Here is an 18093-nt window from a genome sequence, read left to right as displayed (position 1 = left end):
CGGCGGCAGGTCGCGATGCTGGCGAGCAATTGGACTATTGTTGATATGCTAATGAGGCGATTAGGCTGTTGGTAAAGAGCTGGAAAAGAGAAAAGTTTCTACCATTAGAGGGAGATCTCCGAGCGCGCACAGGAGCTCTCTCCCTTTTTTCTCCTTCTCCTCCTCCTCCTCCTTCTCCTCCTCCTTCTCTCCCTCCTCCTCCTCCTCCTCCTTCTTCTCTCCCTCCTCCTCCTCCTCCTCCTCCTCCTCCTTCTCCTCCCCCCTTTCCTCCTCCTCCTTCTCTCCCTCCTCCTCCTCCTCCTGCTCGCCCTCCTCCTCCTCCCGTGCAGTGCTCACCGCCGGCAGCCGGCACTTTGCGCTTACCCTGAGAGTAGCTCCACTAGGGTGGGAGGCAGAGAGGGGCAGATCTGTTCCCGCCGATCCATGAAAATGCTTTGGAAACTGACGGATAATATCAAGTACGAGGATTGCGAGGTAAGCGTGGCAGCGGTTCTGTCACCCTCTCGGCCGGCCACAGGCTCCGAGCTCGACCCTCCCGCGGCTCCTCCTCTCCTCGCCGTCAGCTGCGAAGCGCGGGTGGGACAAACTTTCCCCAGCGCTGCGCCCGCCCCTCCGATTCGCCCGAAGAACCCGGGGTGGGGTGGGGGTGGGGGAGCTGCCGGAAAGGGAGCATTCGGTCGCTCCCTCCTTCGGATTCTTTCCTCGGGAAGGAAGTATCCCACTTTCCCCCATTTTTTTTTTCTGACCATTTTCACGGCGCCCAGGAGTGAGGCAGAGAGAGGACTAGGGGGTGTGAGACAATTTCTGCCAACTGGGCGCGCGCCTGTGCAGTGCACTCCGCAGGTCCCCCGCGCGACTCGGGGGCCCAAAGGCACCTGGAAGAGAAAGCCCCTTTGCCTCTTGAACTTCCTCTACGCCTTTTGGTCTTCCTTCCTTCCTCCCCTTCTTCCTCCGAACCAAAAAAAAACCCAAACAAACAAGCCCTCCCAATTTGGGGAAAGGCCTGTACGCTTCACTCCTGAGCTGGGTTTGCCCCTCTGGGTCCAGTTCAGGTTGGGAGGGCGCTTTGCGGAGGCCGGGCTGGCTCCCGGTTCTCGCAGTTATTCTAGAAGTTCTCAGCAGCGTTCCCCCACCCCGAGTCCGAACGATCCGCGGCAGTGGCAGGGAGGCTGCGCGGCGCGGGGAGCAGCCCGCCGCTAGATTCCAGTGCACCGACCCCCGCTTGGCTCCAGCGCTCGGCTGTGTGACCGTGGGAATCCTGGGACCGCTGCCAGAGCCGCCGGACCGATCGAGCGCGCCGCTTTGGAACCCACTTGCCCGGGGTTCCAAGAAGCCTGAGCTCGGCTTCTTGGGCAGCAGAGGAGGCGCTGGAAAACCAGCCTCGGTGGCCTTTGCTTTAACCTCCCTTGCAGCTCCCACTGAGAAGAGCGATGCGTCACTGGGAGGGGGCGGAGGGGTGCTTGGGAGCCTACCTAAATAAACTGGTACCGGCTTGTGCCTCTTCCCACCCCCACCCCACCCCTCTCCTTCCTTGTCTTTTTGTCTTTGGGAGCTGGGAATGTGGGGCGGAGATCGACCCGTGGGTGCGGAGCGGCAGGGGTCTCCTCTTCGCTTGAAATCAGAAACTGGATTTATGCGAATATTGTTTCACTCGCTCCCCCCCCTCAGCCCCTTTCCCTTCGGTAGCTTATTTAAAAATCTTTGTTTCTGGAAACCATTCTTCCATCCTGAGCCCGTCACCCCCTTGTCCGCCTTTGTTCCCCCTAGTGACTGGGTCACAGGGTGGGTGTCCCACGAGAGCCACGCGCCCCTAATGACTTCGGTCGCACTCTCATTGGAGGCACCCGCACCCCATCCCGCACAGCAGGCTTTGTTGTCCCGGTTGCGGGGCACGGAGGGGTGCTTTGCGGTGCCGGCTGGGTGAACCCGCGCTGCCCAGTCCCCTGGCATGGATCTTTTCGGGTCGGCGGAGCTCTGTGGCTCCCCAACTTCACTTTGGCGGCGCTGCAGCCCGATCGGGTCGGAGGTGCGGGCTCCCACGGGCGGGGGGTGAGCTGGCACCCCCAGAGGGACCCTGCGGTGCCCACGTGTGGCTGTGTTCGAGAGATAGAGCGCGTGGCCAAGCAGAGAGACCGGAGGGAGGGAAAAGAGAAAAGTGAAGGCGGTGTCGAGAACTTTGCCGGGATTTGGCGTTGGCGAGCGGGCTCGGGCTGTCTGGCTCTGCAGGGACACGCAGGAGGCCCAATGCTGCTGGTTCTGACTGACAGCCGGGCGGCCCCGGCGAGCGAGTCGCGACAACCGGGGGCGGAGGGGGAGGGGGCGCCCGTCGGGCAGGAGTGGCCCAGCCGGTCCGACGGGTTTGGATCTGGAGCCCGAGCCAACGGCGCCGCGACTGCGACGCCTCGGGTCTCCGCGTGCCGGGAGCTGACTTCCCGGAGCCCGAAGGCAGAGCGCACGGTCCGGGGCGACCGAGGCAACGCAGAGCGGTGACCCCAGGAGAGGCCGGGCTGGCCGGGCCGGCCCGGCGGGCTGGCTCCGGGAGGCGCGCAGAACCATGGAGCAGCGGCGCCCCAGCGGGTCGTCGGGGCCCGGGTCTAGGGCCCAGCCGCGGAACCGAGGAGCCGGCGGCGGCCGCGGCCGGAGAAGCGCCTACCGAGCCCAGAGCCCGACGCACGTCCGGCCGGCGTCCCCGGCAGCTCCGGCGCGCGACGCGCTACCCCCGCGGCATCCGGAGGTCTGCCCCAGCCTTTTGGGTCCGATTGTCCTCGCTCGCCTTCCCTCCCCCTCCCCCCTCCCCCCCACGGAGCGGCGCTCAGCTCCCCCTCCCCTCCCCCTCCCTCCTCCGGAGTTCTCCCTCCTTCCCTCCGCCCTCCTCCCCGCTGGCTCTCCCCTCTGCAGCCTCCCCTCCTCGCCCACACTTGCTTTCTCCCTGGCGCACGCAGACGCATCCTCCCTCTCCTCTGCCTCCCTCGCTCCCTCTTTCTCTTTCACTTTGGCCGGCCCTGCCACCTTTTAAAATGTTTCCCCTTCCCTGTGATTCGCCAGCCGCCGCGCCGCGGCCCCCCGCGCGCTCGCCCGCTCCGTCGCCCGCCCGCTTTTTGTCTCGCGCGCGCCCTCGCCCCACCTCCGATTTGCTACACTGAGGCGCCGTCAATGGACTGCATTGAGAGCCGGCTCCGGCGCGAGGGGCCCGGCCGCTTCACGCTGCATTGCCGGGCATTCTTCCCGTATTAAGTATTCGTGTCATATTAATAGTCATGAATATCTGCTATTAGGAGGCTCCCGGAACGCTGCCCGGCGCGGGTGTTAGAAGCTCCAGCGAAGCCGCCGCTCAGCCAAGGGACTCGGATTCAGGCACACGCACGCACACACACATCCACACACACACTTTTTTTCTTCTTCTTCTAATTCTTCCGTGTTTGGGCTTGCACATTTTTATTTTTATTTTTTTCCTCCCCCGCCCCTCCAAACAACTTTGAATCCGAACCCATCGCGCCAGGATAGAGACTGACTGTGTGACCAACTGGCGGCGCAGCACGAATAATCGGTGGTTCCAGGTCGGATGGAGCCGAGCGGGGCACGGGCGCCCGGCGGAGCCTCGGCACCGTGACGCGAGTCCTGGGTGGCGCGGGGCTCGCGGCGCCTTTTGTGCGGGGCGCGCTCGGGCGGCGGGGCAGCCGGGTCTCCAGCGTGGCTGGGTCTTTTCCGCCCTGACTCGTTAGCCCAGACTCCGCGCAGATGTTAGTTCACAGTTTTTCAGCGATGGTGAGTCCCACTCCCCCCCACCCCACCCCACCCCACCCCACCCCTTCCATCCCCGTTTCTTTAGGAATTCGGCTCTGGAAACCTGGGGCTGCGAAGCTGCCCGAGACCTCCGGGTTCACGCCCGGGCTTCCTCCTGGGCACCTCTCTGCATTTGCACCCGGCTCTCACCTCCTTTTCCCTCTCTCCTTTCCATCCCTCTTTCGAATGCATCATTCCTTCCACTGGGTCTCTCCCCCTCGCGCAGATCTACCTCGCTGCTGCTTCTCCCGGCGCTTGGCTCCCCACGCTCCTCTTTATTTCCTCCAGTCTCCTCTGGTTCCCGAGACGCTTCAGATTTGAGGCTTAATCCGTAGGCAGGAAACATGCAACCTGGTTTGCCCAGTGCCCTCGGGGGCCCTTCGGTACCCCGGAGGGCTTACATTCTCTGCAACCAACTGGGTTCACTTGTTTTGCAAGCAAATTGCTGGAGAGGAACTTAAAGTCGGGGTGTTCCTTCTGCCCTCTGGGGCTGGGGTGGAAGGGGCGGGGGTGCCTCCGCCCTGGGGGGCACCTCTCTCTTTTAAACCCCATAAGGCTCCATCTTTTTATTTCAACCCCTTACTTGCCATCCCCCCACCCCTTCACACCACCACCCCATCCAAACCATAAAGGCTCTTAACCTAGGAAGCGGGAAAGACCGACCCCCGATCTTGCCGTTCAAACCTTCTCCAAACTTGTCTTTTAAACGTGTGCGTTCGTTACAGCTCCTGTGCGAAATAAGTTTCTGTTTAAATAGTCGTGAAATGGTAGCAGCCTCTGAAGGTTTATGATTTTTTTCCCCCTCCAAATAAATGGAACAGCATAAACAATAACACAGCGGCTGGCAGGTTCAAGTCTGGTGGGGGGTGGGGGAACGGATAAAAGGCCGCTTCTGTTGTTTAATATTTAGTAGGAGTTGCAATTTTGCTTAAGGGAGGTTTTACGCTGCGGCTTAACGGGTTGTGTTCCTGGGGGCCCTTTTCTGTCATTTTCCGTCCCTTTGAAAGAGACGCCTGCGGAGAGTTTCTTGTGCCCACACATTTGCACAAATCCCCCTGCGTTTTCGAAGGGCTCTTTCACTTCTGGGGTATTTTCTAAAAGGCACAACTCAGAGCTGATGTGCACCCCCCCCCCTTCCTCCCTTGGTGGGTGTGCTTCTGGTGGTCTACTCATTGCTTCCCAACTCGTTCTCTCCTAGGACCGTCACGACGGTACCAGCAACGGGACGGCACGGTTGCCCCAGCTGGGCACTGTAGGTCAATCTCCCTACACGAGTGCCCCGCCGCTGTCCCACACTCCCAATGCCGACTTCCAGCCCCCCTACTTCCCCCCGCCCTACCAGCCCATCTATCCCCAGTCGCAAGATCCTTACTCCCACGTCAACGACCCCTACAGCCTGAACCCCCTGCACGCTCAACCGCAGCCGCAACACCCGGGCTGGCCCGGCCAGAGGCAGAGCCAGGAGTCTGGGCTTCTGCACACGCACCGGGGGCTGCCCCACCAGTTGTCGGGCCTGGACCCTCGCAGGGATTACCGACGGCACGAGGACCTTCTGCACGGGCCACACGGGCTCGGCTCAGGACTCGGAGACCTCCCAATCCATTCCTTACCTCACGCCATCGAGGACGTCCCGGTAAGAGGCCGCCCAAGCCGCTGGGAAAGCAGCCCCTACTCACCTACATAGGATTTGCATACAACCGGTGGGCCCACGTTTTTCTCAATGCTATTTATTTTTTAAAGTGTGTGTGTGTGTGTGTGTGTGTGTGTGTGTAAATGCTTTGAGGACCCACATAGACAACTACATTAAAAAATTTTTTTTAAGTAATTGAGAGTTGTAGCCCTAGAACAATGGTTTCTGGGATTCCCTCGAACAATGCCGGGCTCTGCCTAGTCCACCAACACAGAAATCGATCAGAAGGGTGTCACCATGAACAATATTCTCCCCTTGTGATGGCAGTAAATTGTTTGGATTGGGAGAGGAGCTAATTCCACTGCTGTGTCTGGCTGTGGGGATTTCTTCCTGTCCTGGGAAAGATGTTGAACCGAAAAAACAAAACAAAAAAACCCCTCCATTATATGCTCTCCAAATTAAGCAAACCAGAAAGTGTAAAGGACGTTGCTAAGCGAATAATTTTTAGCAGGGTTTTATGAGCACTAGTGAAACCCCAACGTGATGTATTCACCCTCTCCTGATTAAAGAAAAACAAGCAGCAAATCTGAGCACAGGGACCTTTCTAGGGGTGCTAAGTGGTGACCTCATAAATCATTAGCTGGGTTCCCAAGGCCTATCAGAATCCGCTATACCCCATATTAAATTAAATGTTTTGAAACTGTTGGGTAATGCGTTATTTGAGTTCTAAATTCACTTATCAATAAATGCAGTTAAAAATGATTTCTAAATAAGCATGACATTAGCACATCTACTATTTACAATGAAAACCAGGCTATTGATAATTTGAAAATACTTTTCTGAAATTAAATTTGAGCCAGCATCCCCGCTTCAATTCTACATATTTATGGGGCCCTCACAAGCCTCCCGAAATGGAATTAGAACAAGCCAATGATTTTATTAAAGCTGTAAAGGCTCCTGTCGAAGCTCCTTTTCTTTGGCGAGGAAATGTATCTGGATGTGATTTTTGCTAAAATGCTATTTCAAATGACTGCATCACCGATTGCAGCCCTATGTCCGCTGACAGTTTGATGATGACCGCATTAGACTGCAAAGGAAGTGGTCAGATGAACTTACCCGCTTACTTGGTGAATTTAAAACGTTGTTTAAGTTGCATAGAAAATTTACTGCGTCTCTCATTTGCCTCGGTTAATCAGGAAATGTGTTGGTTGTGTTTAGCAGGCTTGCAGGGAAAGCAGAAAAGTAAGCATTTGATCCAGTCGCACGACTTTATAAGCTTTTTCTGTGTATCGGCTCGGATGTAAATGTGCTAGAGGTTGATGCTTAATATTTTTGAAGTAAAACATGGGGAGCAAAGTAATTTAGAAATGAGGAGACGTTTCTGTTTGCTTGGTTCAAGTTGGAAGTTGTGATTGTCCTAGTGCTCCTTCCCAAAGAGACTGGGAATCCTGGTCCTGGTGTGCTCTTTGGAAATATTTGAATTGCAAAATAATGTTGCAAAAGCTTTTGGAGCAATCAGGATCTAGAATCAATCGCGTCACTTTCTGAAAATTCCTAGGTGGCTGGTGGGAAATTCCTAACACCTGTAAAGTCTCCTTTTGTGACGAAATTGGTCAGTTAGGAGAAATTGGCCAAAAGATCAAATGAAAACAAGGAAACCCAGTTTAGCTCTTCCCTCTCCCTCCCCCACCTTTTAGGAGGAGAAGTCTTTCAAAGGAATTTGGGTCAGGAAAAGAGTTGTTTTCAATTTTCCCACCACAGTAACAGCTAACCTTCAGTAAGAATGGCTGTGAAGTATTTAAGAAAATCAAGTGGATGGCGAAAATTATTCAATCATTAATATCTCAGTGGGATTTTAAACTTAACAGTCTTCCCTGTATGGACAAGGTTTAGAAATAATACAAATAAAAGTATTATGCCACACTACATTTGCTTTATGGGTTTAGGGATCATATTTCCCCATATAGTTAAAACACAAGAACTGCAGCAGTAGTCATTTCTGAACATTTCTCAATTTAATTATACTTAAATCCAGAAGCACTTTAGGCAAGTTACAAATGAGAGCATTGAGTATAATAAAACCTGTAATAAAGCAACTTAGTACCATCCACCCGGAATCATTGCGATCAGGCACAATTAACAGGAGCATAAATCCAAGACAGAATGGAAAATGTTTGAATCTGTATTATTGTTGGGCAAAAACTAGAGAAGGAAGTAATAGTTTTTTAAATGGTAATGCCTGTGTTTGGGAACGATTGCAAAAGCTTCTATCTCAGCAGCCCTGGTGCTAATTTGTAAACACAGCCAGACATTGTATTGCCTGGCCGTTTCTGCATTAGAAAACATGATTTCATTTTACTTTCTAATCACGTTTTAACTCTAGCGCACACACTCATACCCATCCATCTGTTATAAAAATAAAAGGGAAAGGAAGAAAATAAATTTTAAGCACAACATACCTGCTAGTGGACAACAGGAAAGCAACCTCAAAGGGATATTGTTTGGTTTTGAATCTTTTCCATATTCCTGTGTGATACTCACTTTAGGCAGAAGTCTTAAATTAAAAAAAAAGCCCCAATCCCCCTAGTTTTCCCTAAGGAAAGGTGTGCATATATATACATGAGCTCTTTATCACACTACCTAAAACATTTCCAAATGGTTTCCAATGATCCCCTGCTCCTCCCACCCCTGCTATTTCTATTGTGTTTCTCTGGCTTTCGCTGCCTCCACACTGGATCGCCCCAGTCCATAGCTGCTGAGGCACCAGATTAAAGCTTGGTTCATTTTTAAAGGTTGGACGGACTCTGAAAGATTTGGGACTCCAGAACTTAATTTAATTTCCAAAGAAAGTTTTATTCCCCACCCCACCCCCTTTCCGATGTGGATGGTTGGCTGGGGGCGGGGGGGGGGGGGGGGGGGGGGGAGAGAGAGAAATTGGCCTCGGCTGTGCAGTGAAACCTCTTGAGTTGCAAAGCCCCAAATTCCAATAAGCCAAGATGAGATGTTTATATATAAATGGCATTATAAGGGAGGAGGAATTTCGTTTCTACTCCTCCCCCTCCCCCTACCTTGCAAGGAATATTCATTTCCTTTTGTTTTGATTATACACTTACATCCATGTGTATCTTTTGTTGCAGCATGTAGAAGACCCGGGTATTAACATCCCAGATCAAACTGTAATTAAGAAAGGTAAGCCATTTCCTTCTGCATTCCAAGCATGTCCTTACAGGCACTGCGCTATTTAAAAGAACTAGCAGAGCAGTTATTTATTTCTTTCAAATAGGATTTCCTAAAGGCTCAGAATTAGCAAATAGATAGGCCTACAACAGCAATGCTTACAGGATTGGCTTTCTGTATGTTCGTAATGGCAACAGGCTGGCTTTGTTTTTATTTTTGGTTTGACTATTTAATCTAGTTTAATGTTGCCAGGACAAACACATAAACTGTGCAATACTTGAACTGATTTGGAAGTTACATTTCAATTCTGAAACAGCTTGATAGCTTTTAATCCATTGGGTGAATGTAGAGAAATGTAAAGTATGACAACTAATTTTAAAATAAGGACAATTGAGTAAAACAGCTGTCATTAAAACAGGGAAAATGAACAAATTTTCAATTAGCTGTTTAAGGGTTTTAAAACTTTGTGAATTAGGTTAAGGAACATTTGGCTGTTGGTTTAGTTAAAATCAGCCATCTTCAGGGGGTGTCAAGATTAGTTAGCATATCTGCTCTGAGCAGAATTTGGTAATACAAAAGTGTCAAGTGATGTGGATGGCTTTTTCATTTGATTGTGTTTAGTGAATAGATATAAAGTTCACGGGAATAAATGCTATTCACTCATTGGTAGCAGGCTGTTTTTGTTGTTTTGTGTGTGGGGTGGGTGTTTTGGTAGCAGCAATGTTAGGATTCAGGCTCTGGGCACCACCAGAGGATGATGCTAAATAAAACTGTTCTCATTTCTAACCCCAATCAGTATATTGTTAACTAGTTTAAACTTTCATTTTTGCATCTGTGAAGTCTTTGTCACATCAAATTAGATGTGCAAGGGATAAATCTTAAGAGATGCTCTTTCCAAGCCGACATGGTAATTGGCTCTTTTATTAGTAATCTCTCAAGAGTTCGTTTAACTCCTATTGTCTCTATTAGCCTCCCCAGAGCTATTAATGTCACAAGTGATCTATCCAAAACCTAGAGCTGCTCCCCCCCCTTTACTTCTAGAATATCCCCATTAAGGATCACATAAGGGAGGCGCACTTTGATGAGAATGTGTGCATATGATTATATATGTCTCCAGGTGGCATTTTTAAATACAAATGCATACTGTACTTCAATAGTTGTGAATGCATCTGACTTGGATTGGTTTTGAGGAATGAAACAACAGGAGCACAGTCTCAGGTTGGCTGGGCTTGGATTTTTCTTAAGGTGGGTCCAGGAAGCTTATGATTTTAACTAGGAAGAAAACACCCCTGATCCCCTTCCCAGTAAAGCAAATTAACCAGAGTTTAGACTATGAAGTATTTGGTTAAGAAAAGTACACACTCCTGTAAGCCCTGGTATTCATTGCCTCTCAGATAAAAACTCAGCTTGAAATGGATCTGGAAACCCTGAGTCTTTTTCAGGACAGACCATAAGAAGGATTGGGGAAGAAAAGAGGGCGTTGAGGTGGGGGGGAGGGGGGGGAGGGAGAGACGGGGCATTTGTGATAATGGAGACCACACAGAACACACATCCCCCAGTCTGGTGCCTTTTACTGAAATGTTCATTTACACTAAACCATCACGCTCCAAAAGAACCAACCCAAAACACCTCCACGTACACGACTTGCTCTACCTTTCCAAGTCTACTGCACCCTAAACCTTGACTCCAAAGCCATCACATGTGGGGCCCACGCTCCTCGGATGCTGAGAGGGTCACAATTCATCATGATCAGTGAAGAGAAAGAAAGGGTCCAGGCAGAAAGGCAGGCCCGGCCGACTTGGAGAGCGAGGACGAGGAAGGGGGAGGCTATACAGCTTGCAAGCCTGCAAGCCTGCCAGGCGGGGAAGCGCTGGGGCCGGGGCCAGATAAGGGGGCGGCGGGAAGGGTGGGGGGGCGAGGGGCTCATCGGTGGCCACTCGAAGCCTTCCCGTGTTTCTCCGCAGGCCCCGTGTCCCTGTCCAAGTCCAACAGCAACGCCGTCTCCGCTATTCCTATCAACAAGGACAACCTCTTCGGCGGCGTGGTGAACCCCAACGAAGTCTTCTGTTCAGTTCCGGGTCGCCTCTCGCTCCTCAGCTCCACCTCGAAGTACAAGGTCACGGTGGCGGAAGTACAGCGGCGCCTCTCCCCACCCGAGTGTCTGAACGCGTCGCTGCTGGGCGGAGTGCTGCGGAGGTGAGGCTCGGCCCCGCCCCGCGCGCGCGCGCGCGCGCGGCCGGCACACTGCGCATGCGCCGGGCGCTCCGCGGCCCGCCCTTCGCCGGAGAAGAAAGGGGCGGGAAGACGAGAGGGGAGCCTCGAGTGGGTGGAGCCGGGGGCGGGGCGAGCGGACGCGCGCCTGCGCTCTCCGTCCTGGTCCCGCGCTCGGGGCCCGGCGCGCGCTTTCGGCGCGCACGCGCAGTTGACTGCGCCGCGGGCTCAGTCCCGGCTGCTGCAGCCGCGGGGCGCCGTGCAGCCGCCTTTCCCTCTCCGCGAACACCTCGCCAGCCGAGGAAAAGTTTCTCCCCGTTCCTCGCTCTTGGCGTCCTTCGGTGTAGGCACTCGGACCGTGCGTTGTTGAATCGAGTTCTAAGAGCAGAGCTTTTTAAGAAAGCAAGGCCCACGCGCCCCCACCGACCGTGCCGCAGGCGCTCGCTTTTAATTGTCCCGATTGCGTGGGGCCGTGAGGTGTGCATTGAATGCCCAGGTTTCTTGGGGGCCCTGATGGGTGCCAGGCTGAGTGCAAAAGTTGACATGCATTGTCTGGAGTCGACATCTGTTGCGTCCTTTCTCTCCTACCCCTGGCCGGTGAAAAACCTTTTTTTGTGGTGTAAGTGTTTTAAGGCGTGAAGCAAAGCATCCTCCTCCACCCCCTGCAGTTTTCTCCCTCTGGGCCAGGTGGGCTTCATCCTCCCATGGGGTCTGTTCAGCGAGGTGAAGTGGAGGCTCTTGGATTGCATTTACCCATTTTCCTTTGCTTTGAAAAACATATTAAAATAGACCAAGAACTTCATTCTTTAGACATTTTATTCATTTACTGATGTTGACCCCACCCCCAAGTTCTGCTTTGATGGGCTATCCCAATGCAAAGCCTATAAAGCCAAGTTTGAGAGGTTTTAATATCAGCTGTTCTGATCTTGTCCTTCCCTAGCTGACACTGTGCTTTTCCTTTGTAATCATTCCCCGACACAGACTTTTATTCTGCCCTCTGCCTCCCCTCCCCCCCTCAATGTTGGAGACTGTTTACCTAGGGGAGTTTAATCTAATCCACACAATTAAAGAGCACTTGAGTAGGGAATAAAATCTGAAATTAATTAATTTGCTGTTTTATTTAAACAATTTATCTTAACCACTTTCTGATGATGGGAGTCTATTTAGACATCTAGTTAGGACCGCCTGAATTGTCCCTGAAATCAGTGAGATTTTGAAAGGCTGCCGGCAGTCTTTAACATCCCCAGTTAGTCCGGTGACATGGCATGTCAGTAAGCAGTTGGTGAGATCAATTTCCCCGTTGGGGCTCAAGTCTGAGGCACGCTCTCACATTTGTGAGAGTGATGATAACTTTGGTTACTGTGAACAACTTAAGAGCAGATCTGGCAAAGACGATTTAAAGGCCCTGTTGGGATCTGCGTGAGGGTAACAACAGAGAACAGACACAGAAATCAGTGGACTGAAAAGTGGCTCAGGCCCTTGAGCTGGATGGAAGCTGTGCTCCTTTGTGGTTCTTCCTTGGAGAGTTGGGAAATGAAACCCTCTCTCCCTGCCATCAGAGTTGCAGTGATCATGAGCATGGGGTGCTGTACCATTTAACTAGAATTTGTGCCCTGTGATGTTTCCACAGCATTCTTTCCTAAGTTTCCCGCCCTTAAATGTCTTCTGGCCAAGCTTCTGGGGGTTTGAAAAGCACATTTGAGGAAACGTTCAAAATCACGAGAGCATGAAGCAGAATGAGCCAATTTACAGACCCTTTCTTGCACCTTTGTGAAACAGAGCGAAGTCTAAAAATGGAGGAAGGTCTTTGAGAGAAAAACTGGACAAGATAGGATTAAACCTGCCAGCGGGGAGACGTAAAGCTGCTAACGTCACACTACTCACGTCACTGGTGGAGGGTAAGTGAGGCTCCTCCCTCCATGGGAAGGGCCTGCTGGGGCTATGCGTGGTATGTTCCGGCCAGACGGTTGGTTGTATGTTGTGTCCATTGGACCCATTGTTTTATCTTTCCAGGAAGTGAGCGGAATTCTTACATGTCAAAACCCAATTTGCATATATTCCTATCATCTCACTCTTTCCCCTCTCCCACAAAATTACACTTCCTCAGCGCCACCCACCCCCCCTTTGTGACCTAAACAACTTGAGGATTTAAGAAGTGCCTGTTCTTCAAGTTTCTAACTCTTTGAGGAGCTCAGCAGTAAATCACTTAAGTTGTTGTGACATCTGTGTTTGAGAAATGCGTGACCATTACTTCCTGAATTAATTTGGGAATCTTTGACCTGCATCCTGATTTAAGACTGTCCTGAAGGCTCGGGCTTGTATGCCCTTTTAGGTTTTTGTTTTCCAAACATATACTCCCTTATCTCCTTTGCATAGTGTTCCTCTCCTGGAGGAAGAACGGTGTGCTTTTGGATTGGTCAGGTATGAATAGGAAAAAGAAATCCGCACTGAGCAATTTTTTCACAGCAGTTTGCCAAACACACACAGATACAGAAATCTTCAAAGCAAAAAGCCAACCCTGCCCTCATTTCTTGCTCCAGATAAACCGGAATCCACTCACTTTCTTGCTTCCTCTAGATGACTGTAGTTTTTCTGATACTAAATTGACTCAAGATTGGGCATGTTGAAATGAACGGACAACAACTCTTTCTTCTGTGTTCTGTTGGAAGTGTCACAGGCTAAGGGGGTGGGGGAGAGGGCCTCAACCGAAGGCGGGTTTAAAAACGGGCATTTATTATTTAAAGAAGACATTTCATCTTATTTAGGTCTCGTATTTGGAAGTATCCCCTTTCCATTTAAGCCAAGTTCTAGCTTTAGAAATTATTTAACAATAGTTCAAACCATGACTTTGGAGAAGAATCCTAGGAGTTACCCTTTGTGAATGGTGTCCAAGACGCTGTCCTATGTTAAAGAATAAGCAATTGTTCCGTGCCAGAAACTCAAGGAGGGTAACAGTATATTCAAAACAATGCCAGAGCAGAAAGAACCCATTCTCCCATTACCCCAAAAGAGTGATATGCAAAAAAGGGGGAGTGGTGGCCTGGGTGTAGCCTGAGAATGAGCATGGATTTGAGGGGTGAGTCTGTGGCAGGGAGGCAGTTTCTAGAGAACTGTTATTGTTTGTGATCCGCTCCATTTTATGGAAACAAGCTCTGTGGAGAGGGCTTTGATGCTGTAATTGGCGCATGCGTTCTTCCGGAGCTGGAGCTAATGGCAGGAAGCCCTGCAGTAAAAACCAACTGGTTCAGGAAATTAAAACCAAAGATTTGAAAATCAACAACACAGACAGACTCGGTGGAGTGACCCTCAAATCCTCTTGGTAATCGTTTTGGGTGAACAGATAATTATATGTGATCAAGTTAAAATTTAAACCCCTGGTTGCTCTCTTGCCAAAAAAAGTTCAAGGAGTAATTATGAATATCACTTATGGTGGTGTGAGGTTGGCGTGAGGATAGGTGTGAAGCTGGGATAAAAGAAGATTTTGTTTTTTAAGAGAGAGGTTTGAAAACTCATTCGAGGTGGGGTTGGTGGGTGGCGATGGGTGGGCTTTCTGGAGCAGTGGTCACATCCTACAGAGAAGGAAATAAAAGCCGGAAATCAGAGCCCAGTGGTTTCCTTCAGCATCTGGGTTATGAGAATAAGAATTCTAGGAGTGAGGGGGACTCTGTTATCACATGCTGGCCCCTCCACGCTGCTTTTTGATTCCAACTCTTCCCTTCTCTCGCACCCACTTCCTTTCCTCTGCCTCTTGCCAGGAGAAGCCGTCCACCTAGCCAGGGACTTTGGATACGTGTGTGAAACGGAATTTCCTGCCAAAGCAGTAGCTGAATTTCTCAACCGGCAACATTCCGATCCCAATGAGCAAGTGACAAGAAAAAACATGCTCCTGGCTACAAAGTAAGGCATTTATCTCTGCCGGGTCTCTGTCCCTCACTGTCAAGAGGAACAAAAATAATTTCCTCACTTGTTCTCCTGTCTCCCCTCCTCCCCCACCTCCTCTTTTCCTTTTGTGCTGAGCAGTGTGGCTGTTAATATTGATTGTGAACCATCATCTGTCGTAAAGGGGAAACATAAAATGGGATTGTTAGTGGTTCCCCCCTCGCCCCCCCCCGTCTGTTTTCTATTTCTCCACATCTTCCCTTTCTCCCCCTTATCAATAATATGCATGGGTAGGGAGTGGAGTGGAGGTTTGAAGGAAGCTGAGTTTGGATGTGTGGCGAGGTTATTTCCAAAAAACCAGAAACAGATCCTTGGGAGGCAACGGGCTTGCCTAGATCCATTTTTGTCTCCTGCCAGTCTCTTCTCCAAGGGTAAAGAGCAATCAGTGGCCTGCAAAATGTGCAAGCCAGAAGCTGGCCTACTTCCAACCCTAATACCGATTCCATCTCCTGCCTCACCCTCCACTCAAAAGTCTCTCTCTCTCTCTCTCTCTCACACACACACACACACGCACGCATGCACGCACGCACGCACACACACAGAGGTTTTTTTTTTTTTTTATTAGAGGTGAGCTATCAAATAGGTTTTGAAATGGCCAAGTTCTATTCTCAGCAGTAGTGGGGCCGCCTAGTCGTCTGTCGGTGCCATGTGAAAAGAACATGATGTGTTTTCTGGAAATTAAAGAAGCTTTTTTGGGGGAAGCCCCCTTCATTACTAGAGTGGATATCACATAGGACAGAAAACTAGCGGGCAGAGGCGAATGAGGCCTAGGACGGGGACATGAGCTGGCATTACCGCCGGGGGCCCAGCTAGTGTGCTCTCAAGCTTCCTGCAGGCCAGGCTGTTTCTGCCCCAGGACGGAAGGGAGGCTCCAGCTTAGCAGGGCCTCCAGCCTCTGGCTGAGTGGCTTGCCCACAGGCCGTATCTGCTGGCTTTCGAAGGCTTTTCTGTAATTTCCCACTTTTCTCTCCGTCATAAGCACCTCCACTACCACTTTCCCGAAAGATTTGAACTTTTTTGAGGGTGCAGGAAGAGAAATGCAATGGGAACATGGAAATATCTATTTCTTCTCTCCCAAGCTGCCCTGAATTACCCCCCCCTCGCCAAAGAGCAGGCTTTCCCCCATCTGTTTTGATATTTTTATTGATATTTTTGAAGGCAGCATGGCCCAAGGAAGGTTGCACTTTTCAGTCTGGACGCACCCTGATTTGAAGGTGACTGGTGGGTAATTCTGCTCACAAACGCCTGCTGAGTCCCCACAGAGGCCCAGAGAAGACAGATGATTGCCCAATAGCGTTGGCGAGCTGCTTGGGTTCCGTCCTGACTCTTGGCCGAACTCGTCCGTTTTCTGGCAGTGTGTGAACTGAATCCCTGGGACAGCGGTGTTTGGTGTGAGGGCAGAAGTTTGACACACTTGAGAGGAGTGCTTATGTGTGCATATTCTGTGCCTGAGTGTGAAAACATCAGTTGCCGTAGAACAGACTCCGATTCCAGGGGATCCCTTGTATGGCGGACTTGAACTTTGAAGGTTAGTTAATCTAGGCTGTCGCCTGTAAGGAAGCAGATCACCAGGTGCTTTCTTCCGCTGCACCTCCGTGTCGGTCTAAGCCACCAACCTTTAGGTTTACCGTTGAGCACAAACCATGTGGGGCCTCCAGAGAGAGATACAGACCCTCCCCGTGTGAACGTACGCAGGTGTGTGAACGTACGCAGGTGTGTGAACGTATGCAGGTAGGCATGTGGGAGAGATGTTTTTGTGAAGGCTGAGAGGTCACCGGGGTCTCCCAACCTGTGACTCCTACCACTAAGTCAGTCTCTGTAAACTTGGGTCAGATCTGCCCCTGCTGGGTCAGGCTTGAGCTAAGGGCATCCGTGATTGCTGGTTCTGCTCACATGGGAGCCTCACTTCTCTCTCTCTCTCTCTCTCTGTGCTTCCTTGTGCCACAGACAGATATGCAAAGAGTTCACAGATCTGTTGGCTCAGGACCGCTCTCCCCTGGGGAACTCCCGGCCCAATCCCATCCTGGAGCCCGGCATCCAGAGCTGCTTGACCCACTTCAACCTCATCTCCCATGGCTTCGGCAGTCCGGCCGTGTGCGCCGCCGTCACGGCCCTGCAGAACTATCTCACGGAGGCACTCAAGGCCATGGACAAAATGTACCTCAGCAACAACCCCAACAGCCACACGGACAACAGCGCCAAAAGCAGCGAAAAGGAGGAGAAGCACAGGAAGTGAGGCGTGTGGCCTGCCAGCCCCTGTACCCACCTGCCCTCCAGCCCCCACTGCCACCCCCACCCCTACCTTGCAGGCGACAGCTCCGGGAATGCCCCCCCACCCCCGCTGCTGCTACTGCTGCTGCCGCCTCCATCACCCTTCTCCATCAGGCCTCCTGAGCCCCTGGGAGGGGAGCCACTGCAGACTCAGCCCCTCTGCCTCAACTTCCCCACCGGCACCAACTCGTCTGGCCCTGACGTGGAGCCCAAGAGAACAGAACAGGCTGTGAAGCCAGCAAAGAAAAGTTCTGTCTGAGTTTGTGAACTTTGAAAAACAAAACAAATCAACAGCAACAGACAACAACAACAAAAACTTTTTTCTAAAAAAAAAAAACATTAAAAAAAATTATATGACCTTCATGGGACTGAATCACCATCTTCCCTTACATACTTCAGTTCAGATTGTAGCCATACTTAAAACAAACAAACAAACAGAGGCAAAAAGGATATTGACATTTTTATCAGTATTGTGAATAAACTTGAACACAAAACACACGAAGTTCCATGTCCTGTCTTCAGTTGTAGAAGGTTTTCTTCTCCAAGGTAAAGCGACCAACTTGAACTTTCTCTGGCAACATGATTCATGGTTATATAAGGGAATCAGTGTTCATGTTTCTGTATATATTTATTTATGTGTAATTTAATGGGAGTTGTAAATATGGTGAGTCTGTTTTAAGTTCCCCCCCTTTTTTTTAATTTATCTGGTGATCTCATTTACCTCTTGTTTAGTGGGTTTTGAATCTTCCCTATTAGTTCTCCATGTGGTTCATGGTACTTCTTTAGAAATCCAAGGTTTGGGGGATTTTTTTTCCCCGCTGGGATTTATGAATTTTGCCCTGTTGTAGCATGTTAAAGGCAACCATGAAACAGCTGAACAGATTTTTAAAAAGTAAAATAAAATTTTCTATAATTAACATTCCATTTAGCTTTTTCATTGAATTGAAAGGGGGTAAAAAAAGGGATCTCAGACCTGCAAAGATTTTTTTAAAACTTGAGTGGTTTTATAACCCTTCCTAGGTATTATGGGGAGAAAGAAAAAAAAGTTTATTTTATTCGATTGTCTTCCCTTGAAGCCTCAT

At 50.6% G+C, this 18093-nt stretch overlaps 1 protein-coding gene across 1 annotated transcript; it reads left to right on the top strand.

Moving 5' to 3' along the window:
• Window positions 1–380: 380 nt before the first annotated feature.
• Window positions 381–17933, top strand: TFAP2A (transcription factor AP-2 alpha). Its single transcript, XM_075554141.1, has 7 exons — window positions 381–474; window positions 4982–5416; window positions 8551–8602; window positions 10555–10786; window positions 12581–12699; window positions 14557–14698; window positions 16688–17933. The coding sequence occupies exons 1-7, from the start codon at window positions 424–426 to the stop codon at window positions 16974–16976; spliced, it is 1320 nt and encodes a 439-aa protein (XP_075410256.1). The 5' UTR covers window positions 381–423; the 3' UTR covers window positions 16977–17933.
• Window positions 17934–18093: the final 160 nt, after the last annotated feature.

This window comes from Tenrec ecaudatus, chromosome 7 (assembly GCF_050624435.1).
Source record: "Tenrec ecaudatus isolate mTenEca1 chromosome 7, mTenEca1.hap1, whole genome shotgun sequence".
NCBI lineage: Eukaryota > Metazoa > Chordata > Mammalia > Afrosoricida > Tenrecidae > Tenrec > Tenrec ecaudatus.
The sequence above is the reverse complement of the archived record's forward strand: the minus strand, read 5'-3'. Positions and strand labels throughout refer to the sequence as shown.